This window comes from Brachyhypopomus gauderio, chromosome 14, assembly GCF_052324685.1.
Source record: "Brachyhypopomus gauderio isolate BG-103 chromosome 14, BGAUD_0.2, whole genome shotgun sequence".
Taxonomy (NCBI): Eukaryota; Metazoa; Chordata; class Actinopteri; order Gymnotiformes; family Hypopomidae; genus Brachyhypopomus; species Brachyhypopomus gauderio.
In genome coordinates, this window is record NC_135224.1 from 17,289,450 (window position 1) to 17,309,040 (window position 19,591).

At 39.5% G+C, this 19,591-nt stretch overlaps 1 protein-coding gene across 3 annotated transcripts; it reads left to right on the forward strand.

Annotated features, from left to right (window-relative positions):
• The first annotated feature begins 1,316 nt into the window (after positions 1-1,316).
• On the forward strand, positions 1,317-19,545 carry LOC143475025 (macrophage mannose receptor 1-like). Of its 3 annotated transcripts, none has more exons than XM_076972732.1 (31): positions 1,317-1,466; positions 2,897-3,280; positions 3,846-4,019; positions 4,096-4,245; positions 4,500-4,613; positions 4,830-4,967; positions 5,059-5,238; positions 5,396-5,547; positions 5,748-5,864; positions 5,952-6,067; positions 6,534-6,682; positions 6,810-7,009; positions 7,236-7,357; positions 8,526-8,598; positions 8,694-8,850; positions 8,970-9,005; positions 10,353-10,388; positions 11,270-11,436; positions 11,517-11,578; positions 11,682-11,782; positions 11,910-12,049; positions 13,491-13,593; positions 14,093-14,241; positions 14,336-14,459; positions 14,555-14,787; positions 15,351-15,516; positions 16,423-16,581; positions 16,746-16,862; positions 17,032-17,205; positions 18,819-18,851; positions 19,093-19,545. In XM_076972732.1, the coding sequence occupies exons 1-31, from the start codon at positions 1,406-1,408 to the stop codon at positions 19,332-19,334; spliced, it is 4,329 nt and encodes a 1,442-aa protein (XP_076828847.1). In that variant the 5' UTR covers positions 1,317-1,405; the 3' UTR covers positions 19,335-19,545. The 3 variants fall into 3 exon arrangements, with proteins under 3 accessions (XP_076828847.1, XP_076828848.1, XP_076828849.1); XM_076972733.1 differs by having other exon boundaries at positions 14,354-14,459; XM_076972734.1 differs by lacking the exon at positions 10,353-10,388.
• The last annotated feature ends 46 nt before the right edge of the window (positions 19,546-19,591 follow it).

Sequence of the window (19,591 nt, forward strand, 5' to 3'; positions counted from 1 at the left end):
TAACAGGTATAAATGGTTTATTTCATAAGAATTTCCTCTTATTGAGCAATGTGTCAGTTCTTCACTTCATTGTGCAAAAATGCAAACACTGCAGCAGATGTTTCAAACACATTACTTTATCTCTGGGACCCTGTGTGTCCGGAACTGCTGGACAGTTCAGAGTGGATACTCTTGTTGAATAACAGCTCTGTTCTACAGTCTGTGTGAGTTACTGCTGAGAGGGGAAGGATATGCAAACCTGGATCAGGAGGAAGTGAAAGCACTCCAGTTCTTTAATCTATGGGCCTGTGGCATGTTGCTTTGCTCAAACTCAACTCCCTTTAACTGTTTCCAGACCTACAGAGGAAGGGCCTGAGCTATAGCAGGACTACAGTGAACGCCGCAGAAGAATATGATACAGAGGAATACAATTATGTTACTGTCACGGCACTGAGGCCCCCTGCTGTCTGCCTCCATCAGCAGTAGCAGTATTTCATGTTGTCCTGTTGTTGTGTTTGTCCCTCAGTTGGGCATGTCCCATTAGGGAACCCGACACCTGAGGGTCATTTGTCTGTCTATATACAGTATGTCTTGTCTTTGTTCCAGTTGACTGCTGGTTGTTGCATCCTTCATTTGGATTATGTCATGGGATTTGCATTGGTGCACTTTATTCATTAAATCCTCGATTTTCCCTGAGACCGGCATAATCGCTTCCTTCTTTTTTTGCACAAAACCAGAGACTCAAAAAGAGGAAGTTTGGTTTCTCTTCTTGTTTTTTTAACTACAAAGAAAAAAATTTCACTTACACATTATTTGATGAAAAACACATTTTTGTAATATGAGTATGTAATGTAACTCTTTGAGGAAGTGCAGAATTTATTGTCCTGTGTAAGGCGCTTTGTGACAACATGTGTTGTGAAAAGCGCTATACAAATAAACTTTGATTTGATTTGATTTTTGGATACCATAAAGCAGTGAATGCCGGTCAGGGTGGTCATCCAAGATGTGTGGGATTTCCATAATCCCAGATGCAGTCACCTGCGGAGCTGCAGAATCTATATATACTTAACATGGCAAATTGCACAAATGGATATTTGTAGACGCAGCATATTGTGCATGACGGGTTTACACACACAATCTGAACATATGCACACATCCACATACACACGCATATACACAAACTGCACTGAATAACCTTAAAGCATGCTTCACACTTCGCCCATATGGTCACATGCTGATATTTTTGTGTGCCACATCAGCACCAACACAAAAGCACATGACAGGATATTACGGCGTATGTTACATGGACTGACCCCTCCTCTTTGGAGCAGATTGACCTGAGACTGAGCCAGCTAAACGGACCCATGCTGCAGTTACTGCTTGTATGGCCTTGCAGTAGATGGTCAGGCATTGAGATATTGTCGAGATGATGAGAATAATTGTTATTGTGCTTGTACTTAAGATATCACACTGCTTTTCTCAAACAGGTATGAACACACTTTTTCTACTTATGTTTAGATATATACTATCGTACCTTAGCTCTGCTTCTCTCAAATGAAGTAGTAGTAGTAGTAGTAGTAGTAGTAGTAGTAATAGTAGTAGTAATAGTAGCAGCAGAAATAGTAGTAGTAGTAGCAGCAGAAGTAGTAACAGTAGTGGTAGTGGTAGTAGTAGTAAAAGTAGTAGTAGTAGTAGTAGAAGTAGTAGTAGTAGTAGTAGTAGTAGTAACAGTAGTGGTAGTGGTAGTAGTAGTAGTAAAAGTAGTAGTAGTAGTAGTAGAAGTAGTAGTAGTAGTAGTAGTAGTAAAAGTAGTAGTAGAAGTAGTAGTAGTAGAAGTAGTAGTAGTAGTAGTAACAGTAGTGGTAGTGGTAGTAGTAGTAGTAGTAGTAGTAGTAGTAACAGTAGTTGTAGTGGTAGTAGTAGTAAAAGTAGTAGTAGCAGTAGTAGTAGAAGTAGTAGTAGCAGTAGTACTAGTAGTAACAGTAGTGGTAGTGGTAGTAGTAGTAGTAAAAGTAGTAGTAGTAGTAGTAGTAGAAGTAGTAGTAGTAGTAGTAGAAGTAATAGTAGAAGTAGTAGTAGTAGTAGTAGAAGTAGTAGTACTAGTAGTAACAGTAGTGGTAGTGGTAGTAGTAGTAGTAGAAGTAGTAGTAGTAGTAGTAGTAGTAGTAGTAGTAGTAGTAGTAGTAGAAGTAGTAGTAGTAGTAGTAGAAGTAGTAGTAGTAGTAGTTGTAGTAGTAATAGTAGTAGTAGTAACGGTAGTAGTAGTAGTAGTAGTAGTGTAGTTGTTAGTTGTAGTAGTAATAGTAGTAGTAGTAGTAGTAGTAACAGTAGTAGTAGTAGTGGAGTTGTAGTAGTAATAGTAGTAGTAGAAGTAGTAACAGTAGTAGTAGTAGTAGTAGTAGTAGTAGTAGTAGTAGTAGCAGTAGTAACAGTAGTAGTAGTAGTAGTAGTAGTAGTAGTAGTAGAAGTAATAGTAGTAGTAGTAGTAACAGTAGTAGTAGTAGTAGTAGTAGTAGTAGTAGTAGTAGTAGTAGTTGTAGTAGTAATAGTAGTAGTAGTAGTAACAGTAGTAGTAGTAGTAGTGTAGTTGTAGTAGTAATAGTAGTGTAGTGGTAGTAATAGTAGTAGTGGTAGTAGTAGTAGTAGTAGTAGTAGTAGTAGTAGTCGTAGTAGTAGAGGTGGTAGTAGTAGTAGTTTTCAAGAAAACAAAGATATTGTTGCTTTTAAAACATACAAGTCAGTAACATTTTACAGAAATTGATGTAATCATCAATCTAAAGATTTTAATTGCAAAAATACTATGCATATTCCAAAATATAGCATAAGCTATTTTTTTACTTTGCCAACACTCCACTTTATGTTAAAGCCATCATGACCAACTCTGCCCCATCATAACGCTACTTATTTCCTTGTATAGATGGAACCTTTTTAATCTACAGCACACATACGAAAGATTGTCTGGGAGACAGCTTGCAAAATGTAATCGCATGTAACCCCCTCAGCCTCGGACAGCAGTTCCGCTGGACCTCAGGGAGACGCATCTTTAACGTCGGCAATAAGAAATGTCTGGCTGTGGGCAGAAGCAGTGTGGGCAGTAACTTGCTATGGTCCACTTGCGATGCTGACAGCAGCATGCAGAAGTGGGACTGCTATAGCGACTTCCTCTTTGGCCTGAAGAACGAATCGCTGTACTTGTCTGTTCAAGGTACTAAGCAAGTAAAATTGTCCAATAACCCGGGAGACAAGGGTAAGTGGACGGTGTACGGAACAGTGGACAGCGTCTGCTCACGGCCCTATGAAGGTATCCACTCTGAAGTAACAGCAGAGTTATGGCATGAACTGCATAGTTGTTTTATCACAGTTTAGTGTGTATGTTTTTAACCTTGACACAGAGAGGGATGTAACTGCAGGTTATAACCTCACATTACCACTACACACCAGTCACACCACCACACACACCACACACCACCAGAGACACCACACACCACCAGACTGTTACAATATTCATACAATCCACTACAGGAATTAAATGCACTCAGGCAAAATGTATTCAGACCCTATTGGCCAAGTGAAATTCCACATTATAATGATATGTTGTTGTTGTTGTAATCAGATTCTAAATTATCAGTTCATTAAAACTAATTAAGTAATTTGTTGCTTTACATTAATCAATCATAATTCACTTTTCTTTGCATACAGTAATGTATGTTTCTACATAACTAATTAACCTACAGTACATCTACAAAATCAAAAAATCTTCAATATAAGTAATCTGTGTATTCATTATTACACCATTCCCACACACTTTTTTTACAGACTGCAGATGAGGAAATTAAATAAATGCTCTGTCCATTTTCTTTCTACAGAATTATATACGCACGGTGGAAATGCCTTTGGCCGTCCGTGTCATTTCCCCTTCCGCTACAAAACCAAGTGGTATACAGAGTGCACACACAATGACAGGGATTATCTGTGGTGTGCCATCGAAAGTGAATACGAACTGAACGAGCTCTGGGGCTATTGCCCAATAGAGAACACAGGTATGTGGTGTCTTCATAACTCAATATTGACTATATTAATTCAAAAATGTACGAATGAATCTATTCTTCATTTAAGAGATCTGGAACAAGGACCCCAAGACAGGAATCTACTACCAGGTGACTGAGCGGTCAGTTCTTACATGGCATCAAGCCAGGAAGAGCTGTCAACAGCAGGGTGGGGATCTGCTGAGCATCACTAAGCCCCACGAACAGACCTTCAGATCAGGTAGTGCTCACCTTCTAATGCCATCATCATCATCATCATCATCATCAGAAAACATAAAAAAGAAAACAATAAGTCATTAAGATACATGAGACTAGTAAAGGAGTCATCTTATTGAGCGATAAATGTGTTACTGGTTATTAGATGGTAAAAAAAAAAACAATTGCAAAGTTTTGTAGAATACGATATGCTGCGACTACAATAAAATTGTAGTCAATAGCAGTTAATACTACTTTCACCTTTGATCATTCACACAGAGTTGATTTCACACAGTGATGTACAGTTATGGATTGGGCTGAACAGTTTAGATGCCGCCAGTGGCTGGCGTTGGGTCAATGGGCAGCCCTTACGTTATCTGAAATGGCTGAGTGGTGAGTTTTTAGCTTTAGTTCTCCATCTCCAATACAAATCATGAGTTTTGTTTTGTTTTTTTATAGTTGCAGGACATATTTGTCATAATACAACACATTGTCGCTTTCACTGGTTAACACATTAATCCATTCATCCATTCATTCAATCATTTAATTAATTTCTTCATTCATTCATTCATTTTTTGTTGGTTTATTTGTGTTTTATGGGGTGGAAAGGTCAGCCGTCTTCCCAGCCAGGGCATAACTGTGCGGTGGCAAATAATGATTACGGTACTGACTGGTCTACTGCTATTTGTTCGGAGAAACATGGATATATCTGCCAAAAAGGCCTTCCAACTCCCACGATTCCACCAGGTGAGGTTTCATCTGTCCTTCTTTATGAAAATAGTGTCTAGTGTTGCAGACGGGTACTTTGAAGGTTATTTTGGTGCACCTCCTTTTTCAGTTGTGGACAAAGGGTTCTGCCAAAGCCCATGGATTCCTTACTCAGGTCACTGCTATTTGCTCAATCGTGAAAAGACGACGTGGGTGGAGGCGAGAGACGCCTGTCTACGTGAAGGTGGAGACCTGCTGAGCATTCTCAGTGTAGAGGAGCAGAGCTTCGTCATCTCACGGCTTGGATATTGTGAGTACCACGTTTTGCATCATACCTTCAGTTCATAAGATTTGTAAGATGCGAAAAATAATGTACGACAAGCATTCAGCACATGTATAGACAGATGGTACTAGTGGTGAAAAGAAAAGTAGCCTGCAGCCAATCATCGTTTCTCCTTCCTATGCAGTCAACACAGACGAGCTGTGGCTCGGTTTCAGTGACCTCACGAGCCCGATGTTGTTTGAGTGGAGTGACCACTCCAGCGTCCCCTTCACCTGGTGGGAGGAAAGTGAGCCAAGCCCAGCAGATGAGGAGGATTGTGTAGTAATGAGAGGAGAGGTAACATCACAACCAGGGTCATTGCCAGGACAACACCCTACCTCACGAGCAGAGTCATTACTAAAACCATAACACAAATCCATCTAATGAAATCTAAACAGGCTGTGAACTGCTTGCTCTTTGCCTTTAGATTAGCAAAGAACTCATGTAGAAGATGAGAACTTCATTCCATGTCGTAAAGACATTTGTTTCTCTACTAGGAAGGAAAGTGGGCTAATGAAATCTGTCAGCGCCAGTGTGGATATATCTGTAAGAAAAAGACCAATTCAAATCCATCTGTGAATGACACTGTTGTCACAAGTCCAGACTGCAAACCTGTAAGTATCTTTAAGAAGGTCTCCAGTTGCATCACACTGACCTCAAACTTCTTCTAACTTCCTGTTTCGCATTTGTTGTGGTTTTAGGGTTGGGTTAGATTTGGTAGCTACTGCTACACAACAGGATCTGAAACTAAAACCTTTGAAGAAGCCAAACAGATGTGTGAAGAAAAAGGATCTTATTTGGTTGACATTACAAACAGGTTGGCTTTTGTGGTTTACTGGAACTGAGTTAACTGTATCAATTGATTTGTTGTTTGTTGTATTCCTGTACAGCACTGGGAAAACCAGGCACTGGCTAGATGTTTGAGATTCATGAAAAAGAAAACCAGGTCAGATTAATAAAGGAGGGTCAGAATCAAAATAGACTAAATAAACAAGTATATAAACATGTCCCAGAATGAACTAACAGCAGCATAGTAACACTGTGAGAGAATGTACAACTGCTGCAGGTGGTTAAGTGTAGATAACGATTAAATGGTAATTTAACTTAACCAGGACTCCCTGTGCATTATACAGTTTTAACTGTTTACAGTTGAATTTTTTTTCAAATCAGATTTTTGGTATTGAGGTTTCTCTGTTTAGTCTCTAAAGTATTTATTAAAACACATATATTAGAAACTGTTGGTCCAGGCATTTTACCACTCCTGTTCATTCTTTGTGTCTCAGGGTTGAAAATGCATTCCTGGTCAGCCTGGTGGGAGCACGAACAGAGAAGCACTTCTGGATTGGTTTGTCTATCCGAAAGGATCAACACACTTTTGAGTGGACCAACACAAACAAAGTTGCATTCACTCACTTCAATGCTGGAATGCCTGGTAAATGCAAAAAGTGTCTTTTAGACTTCTGTCCATAAAATGCATTCAGATAAAATAGTTCCTGCAAGATAATCTCAGTAATGCTGGATTAATTTTTTTTTTGCTTAAAATTATATTTGAAATACAGGAGGAAAAAAGGGATGTGTTGCGATGACCACTGGAATGCTTGCTGGATTATGGGATGTGCTAAACTGCAGTAATAAGGAGAAATACATCTGCAAACATATGGCTGAGGGGGTGACGACAACTCCGCCCACTTTCACCACCACTGCTCCCAAATGTGCCATGGGCTGGTATCCACTCCCGAACAGAGACCTGTGTTTCAAGGTAATAATTACAGGATCATTAACAATACCAAATAATTACATCCAAATTACATCCAAAATACCAAATAATAAACATCAGCAGGATAGGAATGAACATTGCATTTGGGTAACTACATGTTGAATGTGTTGAATTCAAATATTATAGCAAGGTTATTAGACTTTTTGTTATTTAAATCTAACCTGTTAACCTTGCGGTTGGCATATTTTTGCCTGTCTCTCCTTTAAAGTTGTTCGATCCGGGATACGAACATGTGAAGTCTTGGCCTGAGTCACTCGCCTTTTGCCGGGAGCTTGGAGGTGATCTCCTAAGTATCCACAGTGATGATGATTTTTCTGCGAGTCCTGCATTGTAAGACGAGAACACTAAAATTCCATTCTTTATGTTTTCTTAGCTACTTCTATACCTCGAAGGCACCTCTTAGACACTCTGCTCGGTGGAAAATAAAAGCACAACACAGAAAGGTTTTTGTCTGCAGTGTGTCTGACTGGCAAAACAAGCATGCTATTTAAAATTATTATATAAAAAATTATATTTAAAATTTTCCATCTCTGCTGAAGAAACAGCAATCACTTTATTATTTATTTGTGTATATGTTATTTATGTATGCATCCATGACATGTTGGTTCATAAGTTTTAGAAGCTTTATTAAATGTTCCTGTTAATTTGGGGTGGCATGGTGGTGTGGTGGTTAGTACTGTCGCCTCACAGCAAGGCAGTCTGGGTTCGATTCCCGGTCTGGGCTGCTCTGTGTGGAGTTTGCATGTTCTCCTTGTGCCTGTGTGGGTTTCCTCCGGGTACTCCGGTTTCCTCCCACAGTCCAAAGACGTGTGTTAGGTTGATTGATCACTCTAAATTGCCCGTAGGTGTGAGTGTGTGTGTGTGTTGGCCATGCGGTGGACTGGTGACCTGCCCATGGTGTACCCTGCCTTCGCCCGGAGATGCTGGGATTGGCTCCAGCCCCCCCGTGACCCTGACTAGTGGGATTAAGCGGTTCAGATAATGGATGGATGGATGTTAATTTGAGCGTGGTTCTTTTGCTGCAGTTTTTGTTTATGTTCTCCACACTCACAAACTAAATTTGTGTTATCATTTAACATGTTTTTCTACTTCATCTGATGATATCCTAAACAAAAAACAGAACATTCTAGTAAACTATCTTGATAATATATTCCATGCATGCATATGGTTGAAGATAAAAACTTTGTCTTTAACCCACTGATGCTACGCCCCTTGCACTCGTTGGGCCCCAGTTCACTGATTAATCTGGCCATGAATGTACTCAACACATGTACCTAACACATGTACCTGACACATCCTTTTCAAATTAAACATTAGACCTTGTATCGCTGTTGCACTCCCAATTATCTGGTTGAATTGGGTTTAGGTCCTGGTTTCGTGTTAATTTACACATTTTAAAAATCAGAGCATATCATCAACTGGAAGGGGTTTTATTGAACTGAGAGTGTAGATGAGTTTTACCACATATGTACCACATAGATATTTGTTATGTTCACAGCTCTACTGAGGCGTGGATTGGTTACAGCATCCGGGATCCTTCTGCTGGTTACATGTGGAGCGATGGGTCATCTGTGAGCTTTGTTAAATTCTCCTCTTACACTATGACCCCTATGAGACCCAAGGAGCAGCACTAGACACACTTCAGCTCTGCTTTCTCCTCTTTCAGTCCTCCTATGAAAACTGGCAGACTGGTCAACCGGACAATTTCAATAACGTGGAAAACTGTGTCAAAGCTCATTTTCACTGGAGATTGCGATATAATGGACAATGGAGCGACCTGCACTGTGAAGACAGGAAGGCGTGGTTTTGTGAGATCCAAAAAGGTTGAGCATTTCATATTTCGGAAACACAAGCGATAATTTATGCATGACAGGAACAACAAATATAATGCAAATAGAGCAGTTCTCGAGTTGTCTTTCTTCTGGCCTTTGTCTCCCTGTAGGAGTGACTCCAAAAGAAGTAAAAATTCAAAGCAGAAGTAAGTCTTCTAAACCACTACTAGTCTTCTAAACCACTACTAGTCCTCTAAACAACTACTAGTCTTCTAAACAACTACTAGTCCTCTAAACCACTACTAGTCTTCTAAACAACTACTAGTCTTCTAAACAACTACTAGTCCTCTAAACCACTGCTAGTCTTCTAAACAACTACTAGTCCTCTAAACAACTACTAGTCCTCTAAACCACTACTAGTCTTCTAAACAACTACTAGTCTTCTAAACAACTACTAGTCCTCTAAACAACTACTAGTCCTCTAAACCACTACTAGTCTTCTAAACAACTACTAGTCTTCTAAACAACTACTAGTCCTCTAAACCACTACTAGTCTTCTAAACAACTACTAGTCTTCTAAACAACTACTAGACCTCTAAACAACTAATAGTCTTCTAAACAACTACTAGTCCTCTAAACCACTACTAGTCTTCTAAACAACTACTAGTCTTCTAAACAACTACTAGTCCTCTAAACCACTACTAGTCTTCTAAACAACTACTAGTCTTCTAAACAACTATTAGTCCTCTAAACAACTACTAGTCTTCTAAACAACTACTAGTCCTCTAAACCACTACTAGTTTTCTAAACAACTACTAGTCTTCTAAACAACTACTAGTCCTCTAAACAACTACTAGTCTTCTAAACCACTACTAGTCCTCTAAACAACTACTAGTCTTCTAAATCACTACTAGTCTTCTAAACAACTACTAGTCTTCTAAACCTACTAAAAATTTCTATACAACTACAAAAGTCTTCCAAACCACTACAAGTCTTCTAAATAACTACGAAAAGTCTTCTAAACAACTAATAAAGTCTTCTAAACTACTATTAAAGTCTTCCAAATAACTACTAAGGTCTTCTAAATAACTAGTAAAAGTCTTCTAAATAACTACTAAAGACTTCTAAACAACTATAAAAGTCTTCTAAACAATGACAAAAGTCTTCCAAACAACTACAAAAGTCTTCTAAACAACTACTAAAAGTCTTCAAAACAACTACTAAACATCTTCTTAACAACTACTAAAGTCTTCTAAACAACTACTAGTCTTCTAAACCTACTAAAAACTTCTATACAACTACAAAAGTCTTCCAAACCACTACAAGTCTTCTAAATAACTACGAAAAGTCTTCTAAACAACTAATAAAGTCTTCTAAACTACTATTAAAGTCAGACAGGAGACAGGAAGGCGTGGTTTTGTGAGATCCAAAAAGGTTGAGCATTTCATATTTCGGAAACACAAGCGATAATTTATGCATGACAGGAACAACAAATATAATGCAAATAGAGCAGTTCTCCAGTTGTCTTTCTTCTGGCCTTTGTCTCCCTGTAGGAGTGACTCCAAAAGAAGTAAAAATTCAAAGCAGAAGTAAGTCCTCTAAACCACTACTAGTCTTCTAAACCACTACTAGTCCTCTAAACCACTACTAGTCTTCTAAACCACTACTAGTCCTCTAAACAACTACTAGTCTTCTAAACAACTACTAGTCCTCTAAACCACTACTAGTCTTCTAAACAACTACTAGTCTTCTAAACAACTACTAGTCCTCTAAACCACTGCTAGTCTTCTAAACAACTACTAGTCCTCTAAACAACTACTAGTCCTCTAAACCACTACTAGTCTTCTAAACAACTACTAGTCTTCTAAACCACTACTAGTCCTCTAAACAACTACTAGTCTTCTAAACAACTACTAGTCCTCTAAACCACTACTAGTCTTCTAAACCACTACTAGTCCTCTAAACAACTACTAGTCTTCTAAACAACTACTAGTCCTCTAAACCACTACTAGTCTTCTAAACAACTACTAGTCTTCTAAACAACTACTAGTCCTCTAAACCACTGCTAGTCTTCTAAACAACTACTAGTCCTCTAAACAACTACTAGTCCTCTAAACCACTACTAGTCTTCTAAACAACTACTAGTCCTCTAAACAACTACTAGTCCTCTAAACCACTACTAGTCTTCTAAACAACTACTAGTCCTCTAAACAACTACTAGTCCTCTAAACCACTACTAGTCTTCTAAACAACTACTAGTCTTCTAAACAACTACTAGTCCTCTAAACAACTAATAGTCTTCTAAACAACTACTAGTCCTCTAAACCACTACTAGTCTTCTAAACAACTACTAAACATCTTCTAAACAAAAAGTCTAAAAGTCTACTATCAGCACAATTACTTGACTTTCATAGAATATTTGCATGCTAAAAGAAGTAATTATCAAAGACTTTTTCTCTCTTTTCTACAGCGTATAACACAACCTCTGACGGCTGGATTATATTCAAGGGCAACCAGTATTATATCGATCGTGGCTTTTCCATGCCTATGGCAAAAGCACGGAGTTTCTGTAAGCAGAGACACAGCGATCTTGTGGTGATAAATGATGAGGAAGAGAGAGTGTTTGTTTGGCATCAGGTAAGAAAGTAAACATTACATGTACTATGCCCCATACTTATGATGCAGCTAAAATCATACAATTAATTTTTGTTCTACAGGCTAGATATGCATTACAGGACATTTATATTGGTATGTATATCGATATGGACAAGTCTATAACGTGAGTCTTGGAGCTGCGAAACACTGCTATGCCTATATTCAAAAGCACATTAAATGTTATATTCAAATGAAGCAATAAAATTATATTGTTGCTCCCTGGTCAGGTGGATGGATGGATCTCCAGTAGTTTTCCAGGCTTGGGCAGCAAACCAGCCTGCCTTTTTAAACAGTGAGGAGAACTGTATAAAAATGACTCAGTCTCAAGGTAAGGGTAATTCTACACCATATGCAATGAGACAAAATGCACATTTTATATTAGAAATGACTATAGCTTCTTGTGGAGAAGGTGGAAGATGTCTGGTACATCTAGTCTGTGCTACTGCCCCCTGCAGGACTTTGGGAAAGCGTGCACTGTGCTGATCACAAGAAGTTTGTCTGTAAGCGGAATGGAACCGCTCCGATGAGTGTCACACCTGCCCCCACCGAATCTCCAAGAGGCTGTACTTCAGACTGGCTGCACTTTATGGGACAGGTTAAAAAAATTCTATGTACATACACTCAAGATCACATTTTCTGACACACAGGTTTCAGCTCGAATCTCTGCATGTCTAAAAGACATTGCCTCTTGGATGGCAGCTCACCACCTAAAGCTTAACCCAAGCAAGACGGAGATGCTGTAAATCCCTTGAAGAGCCAATCCTCATCGTGATCTTTCTATCCCATTCGAGAACACCGTGATCACTCCATCCATGGAAGTGCGTAGCCTTGGTGTAGTTGGTCCAGCTCCTCCTTACTTGATGGCCATGGTAAAACCCAGAAGCATACCTAGAGCCCTCTGTGCCTCAAGTATTGACCCTCCATCATCCAGGACACATGAGAGACAAGCATCCAGACTTTTCTCTGTCCTGGCTCCAAGGTGGTGGAATGAACTTCCCTTGTGTGTCCGAACGTCGGAGTCACTTGCTGTCTTCAGACGCCGACTGAAGACCCACCTCTTTCAAGTGCACTTTACATAATTATGCTTTTGTCTACTGTGCTTTATCATCTCTTTCCTCAGGTGTTTGTTACAGGTATTGCTTACTGTCTTTTCCTCAGGTATTGTGCATAATTGGGTTATAGGAATTGCTTATTGTCTTTTTCCTCAGGTGATGTGTATATTCAGGTATAATAATGACTTGGCATAATTGTTAGGTTTCATATGACTTTTGTCTAGTGGTTTTTCCAGCTTAGAGTACCTCGTGTTCAGGACTATCTATACTACCTTGGAGATTCCAAGCAACTACGTAGCACTTTTGTAAGTCGCTCTGGATAAGAGCGTCTGCTAAATGCCGTAAATGTAAATGTAAATGTTACTATTACTAGACAGGTTGGAAATTGGGTAGGATTATTATTACACTAGTGAATATTGGGTAGGATTATTATTACACTAGTGAATATTGGGTAGGATTATTATTACACTAGTGAATAGGATGATCATGATTTGTTTTCAAAAGATTAGATTTTAGAGTTTAGATTAGGAATGCGTTTAGATGAGGGATGAATGAATGTTCAATTTATATAGCGCCTTTCAAGATACCCAAGGTCGCTTTACAATTTTAACACAGGTACAAGTCTTACACAACCAATCACACACCGGCAAGAAGTGGCAGCCAATTGCACACAGCGTACTCTCTACCGGAAACCACACCCCCTGGGGGACTGAATGGGGTGCAGGAAGGGGAGAGAGGACAGACCCTAGTGACAGAGCACCATCCACCACTGGACATACAAGCACACACACATTCATGCACACACACTCACACAACATTTAGATTTAGGTTTAGATTAGGAATGCGTTTAGATTAGGAATGTGTTTAGATTAAGTATGCGTTTAGTCTTTTTTTCTCTCTCTCTCTGTCGCTGTGCATTAAAGTGTATCTTAGGTTTTGTCAACGCTCTGAAATGAAATAATGGATGTTTACATTTACTTACAGTGTTACAAAATAGGACCGGGACTAAAAACCTGGATGGAGGCCAGATCCTACTGCAGAAGTCTTGGAGGAGATCTAACTTCTGTTCTCACGAAAATTCAGCACGGTCAGACTTCAGTTCACTAGCTTACTGTCGAGGGAAAATGCATGTTTGGCTTATGTTGGAGAAAATGAAGAATGGATGAAAACGTCAGGAAGCAGTTAGCGCTCACCCCGTGTAGGCGAGCAGTGACGTGTTAAAACGTCAGCATCTCAGCTTTGACTGATACACTCTCACTGCCACTACTTCGCTACTGTAACAACCAGCCAGCAGTGATCCTGTCATCCGAGTCCATGGTGAAGAGGTAGACAGCTGGGCCACATGTAACTGCACACCTAGAAAAACACCTATAAGACAGGTGTATCAAAAGTAGGAAGTGGGGGGGGTGGGTCTATGAAAAGTGGTGCGGAAAAGTTAGTTGCAACACGTACATCATTTACTAAGGCTACAATGAACCCAGAGGTACTCTGATGATTAGAACAAGCAAAACAGGTAGGAGTGCTCAGGTGGGAGTGTTTCAGTGAATCATTTGTCTAACAGGCCATGTTTAATTCCCTGGTTATAGCCTTTTTAACCTTACTGATGGATGACTCAACCCCAGACCTATGGATTGGTTTGAGTGACATGGCAATCAGAACATACAGATGGACAGACGGCAGTGAGATCCATTCTAGTCGCTGGGCTAAAGGAGAACCAGTATCCCATCAACATATGGTTGGATAACAACTGCATTTGCTATTGTATCTCTCTCCCTCTCTCATCATTCTTATTTTTTATTGAACCGTATGATCATTTGTGTGTGAAATAGGCATATTACATGTTTAAGGTCTCAGCTTGTGTTGTGATGGGAAATATGAGAAGAGCCGAGTTGGGCAAATGGGTGACAAGAGACTGCAACAACACCAACGGCTTCATCTGCAGACGAGCTCCAGGTAACCGTGAGCAGCCCTTCTAGGAGCAACATCAGTTCTGCCGTTCCCGAGTGGTAAAACTGTACTGTTCATCTATTCATCTGTTCGGTGTTCAGATGGCTCTGTCGTGAACCCAAGCACCACACGGGCACCTAATACATTCGTTAAGATTGGAAATTCCTCTTACCTGGCGGTTGAAATAAGTCTGACATGGAAGGATGCTAAACTCCACTGTGAGGCCCAAGGAGCCCGATTGGCCAGCATCCGGGACGTCCCAGCACTGTCCTATGCCACACTGCAAGCACATAGGTGTGGACAACCCATGTGGATCGGTCTTAATACCATGGAGGTACGGATGGATGGATGAATGGATGGATGGATGGATGGATTAATTAATGGATGGATGGATGTATAGATGGATGGATGAATTAATTAATGGATGTATGGATGGATAGATGGATGGATGGATGGATTAATTAATGGATGTATGGATGGATGGATGGATGGATAGGTGGATGGATGGATGGATGGATGGATAGATGGATTAATTAATGACTGACTGGATGGATGGATGGATGGATGGATGGATTGATGGATGGATGAATAGATGGATGGATGGATGGATGGATGGATGGATGGATGGATGGATGGATTAATTAATGGATGTATGGATGGATGGATGAATTGATGGATGTATGGATGGATGGATGAATGGATGGATGGATGGATGGATTAATTAATGGATGTATGGATGTATGGATGGATGGATGAATGGATGGATGGATGGATGGATGGATGGATGGATAGATGGGATGACTTCCCATCATTTTTTTTTGGAAGGATTAATGATATTTTGCTTGTAAAGCAAAAGCAATCTAAAATGTAAATATATAAAGTGTTTGTTGTGAGCAGACAGATGGATACTTCTTGTGGATTGATAACTGGCATCTGAATATGGAGAGTTGGGCCTACGATGAACCAAGGAGAGAAAACCCCTGTGTTTATGTGAATGGTTATGGAACCTGGCAAACAGCATCCTGCAATCAAACGTACTACAGCCTGTGTAAGAAGACAACAGGTGAGCTATGAGCTAGCAAATGAAACACGAAAAGCTTTGCCGCTAGCCCCTTCACAGGCGAAGCTATCAGCTATCTCCCACGTCCTCTTACAAGATTTTGCTTTAAGCTGTGAAGCTGTTCTCCTCCAACTCTAGCGCTAGGAGATCTCTGTACCGGCAGCATGTAGATGTGGTTGGCAGCACTGTGTACCGCACTAGGTGTCAAGGAGCGATAAGGCGGACACAAGATTCAGTGAAGGGCCTTCCATCCTCAGGGTCATATAAACAGGCAGTCTGACATGGAAACAATTAAAGTCTTAACACTGAATATAAAGACACTGGAAACTGTAACTAGACACAGAATAATATACCAGAATGCATCCAAAACACTTAAAATTAGAGACTGTGTTTTGTAATTGAATTTTGAAAAATATGATAAACTGTCTCTCTCAGTCCAGATTTTTATAGTCAAAGTGTGTGTGTGTGTGTGTGTGTGTGTGTAGAAAAAACTAAGGATGCTGCTTCCCAGGAGCAGTTATCAGTTTCCCTGGGATTCAACCTTGGTTGCATAGAAACGGATAAGCAATATTATTGCTAACTCTGCTACTGCACAGAAGACTTCAGTCTTACAGAAAAAAATCTTCAATATGGTTACAGTTAAATACTTAGCAGTGCAAGCAGTACTTTTCACACAGACTGTTATAGTGTCTGCATAAACATGATTAACATGAACACACACATGAATAAAGTCAATATTTCCTTCACATCCCAAAGTCATAGTACTTAATCCTCTTTGCCATTATCTGAAAGCAAGAACTTTTCCATATTACTGTCATTGTTAAAACTGCCTAGTTGTCTTTTGACCAGTCCACTAAATGACTGCCACAAATCAATTCTTAATTCTCCACAAATTAATCTTATCCACAGAAATGGCCCCAACTGTCCCTGCTCGGTACCCAGGGGTGTGCCCCGACAGAACCGATATATATCCGAAGATGAAATGGCTGTCTTATAAAGCATCCTGTTATGCATTCGTGACCAAAGAACAAACGTGGAACACAGCCTTACGAATCTGCATGACGAGAGGTCAGGAACTTGAGCCACTGTTGATCTGTTTTATTCATTTTGGTAACAGATTGTAGATCAGACTGATCAGATTATATAGTTAATAGGCAAAAAGATTATGTAAAGTCATGCCTACTATCTATGTACAGGTGCAGCATTGCTAATAATGTTACTAATGTTATCAGGAGCAAAGCTTCTCAGCATCGAGGACCCAATGGAAGGCACGTTTATAACAAACTACATTACGTTATTTCCAGCTGACTATACATATTTCTGGATGGGCCTTTTCAAGATCCACGGAGGTAATATTACAGTGACATACAATGACCTGTTAGTGTTCTACCATTCAATACTGCAATACTAGAACAATCAGATTATTATAACACTACTATATACCCTAGTATATAGACAAGTCCAAGTGTAAAACGTTTTGGCTCCATGCGTCACACTCGTTGTCTCTAAACTGCACAGGACACTGGCTCTGGCATGATGACAGTGTTGTGGATTACACTAACTGGGACCCATCTGAAAACGACGATTCTTCTGAGGACGAAGCCGTCTGTGCGTCCATATCCACCATTACTACTCAGTGGAGTAAAAGACACTGTGCAAAGCGCTTTCCCTTCATCTGCAAAGTAGCCAAAGGTGCACATGACCACACTACACACACACTACACACATGACCACACTATACACATACTACACACACTACATACATGACCACACTACGCACACACAAACACACTACACACATGACCACTCTACACACAAATGAACACACTACAGACACATGAAGACACTACACACACACTCCACACATGACCACACTACACACAGGAACACACTACACACAGTAAACATGATCACACTACATGCATGACCACACCACACACATGAACACACACTAAACATGAACCCACTACACACTACAGTGCACACCATAGTGAAGCCATAGAACTAGGGAAGACTGCTAAAAGAAGTGTGAATGGACAAGCTGTTTTACATAGGATATATGACATCATGACACTTACGCAATAATACACGAGAGGGAGTGCTATAACGTGTAATATTGGCACTGCTGTGCTGCGGTTGTAGATCAACACAGCAGTGCCAATATTACACGTTATAGCACGATCCTCGACTGTATTATTGCGATTATACCACAGTTCCATTATTGCTCTTTATTGAAAGGTTTTGAGTTAAAGAGGATGAGAAAATACGATCTGTTTGGTTAAAAACACTCCGCCAGTTAAAATAGTTCTTGTTTGTAGTTGCGCTGTTTGGCTTGTAAAAGCTGCTTCGTTGCTAGGTTACCTGTATGTGGCGGAGTAATACATGGAGAGCTTCGGTTACAGTGCTATAACGTGTAATATTGGCACTCCAAGATCACCTCTCAGCCAATCACATTGTAGGGTCGGAACTAACTGTGGTATAATTTGTGTTCTTCAACACAGCGTTGACTCTTCATTCCACCATTCATTATGTTTTCAGTCCAGTGAAAAAGGTCTCCCTGCTCTCACTACAGAGCAGTGAAGAACTGCATGACTGACCAAAGATCAGCCTTAAACTGAGCGGCATAAACGTTTGACGTTTTGAGAGATTGCCCATAAATAGCTGCAAGGAAATTGTTTTAGCCTGTCTAGAATTTTGGTCTAGATTATATATAGTCAGCTCCTTCCATGAAAATGATTCTAGACTCTAGAATCATTTTCATGGAAGGAGCTGACTATATATTTCAGTTCCTCATGCTGTCTGATCTAGAATCATCCTAATAGCTAATCCTAATCTACTGCAGTCTGAGCTATAATCAACATTTTCATCATCTCCTGATGAGATTAGGAATGTTAGCTCTAAACATATTTATACATGTTGACTTATTTGTAAGTTTCAATGTTTCAAAGATTCATTAGTAATTTTTTTGTTGGTGTTGTTTTTAAATCTCTTTAGAAATTATATTATTTTATTGTTCTAATTGTATAATTAACTCATTTATCCTGTTAATCTCTTTTGATATTTTATTTTACTTTTATTTGGGATTTTTATGACTAAACGTTTGCATTTAAGTGTTTTTGGGTTTCACTAAAAGTTCTACTTGAATTGTTTAGTGAAGCTGAAACTACAGACAGCCTAAAATCCATTGAGATCTCCAGATTAGCCATTCCAAGACTCACATACTACTTTTCATTCTTTTACACCTCAGACTTAAATTGAATAGAAAACTAATTGGCTAATTAACCTTCATTTCTGTTTTATTACAGATACAAAATCAGAGAGCAAAACTGCAGACACAGGTAAAAACTTGAAAGATGTAGTGATCTTGAAAAAAACTGAGGGGGATATAATGTGATTATTTTTAAGAAGAGAGCCTATAGAACTGAACATCCATAAATGCCTCATTAGAATGAAGTCTTAAATAGTTATGGAATGTTGTGTTTGCAGTTTAAAATAAGAAACGACCCAAGTACAGCATCTGACATAATGAAGGATTTTATAAATGATTGTGTGCTTTAATGATCTCTGCCATCCTCTTAGACCCTGCTGCAACTGAACCTGAGGGACATGGGATGTACGTGGTGGGTTCTGTGCTCGTGGTGATCGCAGCACTGGGCATACTGGCTGGACTGGTTTACGTCTACCACAGAAAGTCCAAAAACCAGGCTTTTTCATTCCAGGGACCAGTATTTTACAACCAAATTGACCCTGAATCAGAGGGTAAAGAAAGCAACATATTAGTTAACCAAATGGAGATCAATGAGCAGGAGCAGGTGTTATAAAATGTGATTGTCAGAACTCAACTAATAATATCAGACACTTAAGCATATGCAATAATATCTAAGTACTATTGATGTCAAATTTGTCTATGGTTTAATTTACTCAAAATAGATGAAGATGAAGAAGCTATCTAGTTACATGTATGGGGACTGCAAAGTCTGACATTAGAGATATTGTTACAATTGCTAAATAAACATTATCTACATTTTTTAATACATGTACTTACATTCATCCATCATTCACACACAAAACAAATTTT

Coding starts and splice junctions, on each gene's coding strand:
- LOC143475025 (XM_076972732.1), top strand. CDS start 1,406: ATGATGAGAATAATTGTTATTGTGCTTGTACTTAAGATATCACACTGC. Junction 4,968..5,058: donor AACTCCCACGATTCCACCAG/GTGAGGTTTCAT, acceptor CTCCTTTTTCAG/TTGTGGACAAAGGGTTCTGC. Junction 8,851..8,969: donor GTTTTGTGAGATCCAAAAAG/GTTGAGCATTTC, acceptor GTCTCCCTGTAG/GAGTGACTCCAAAAGAAGTA.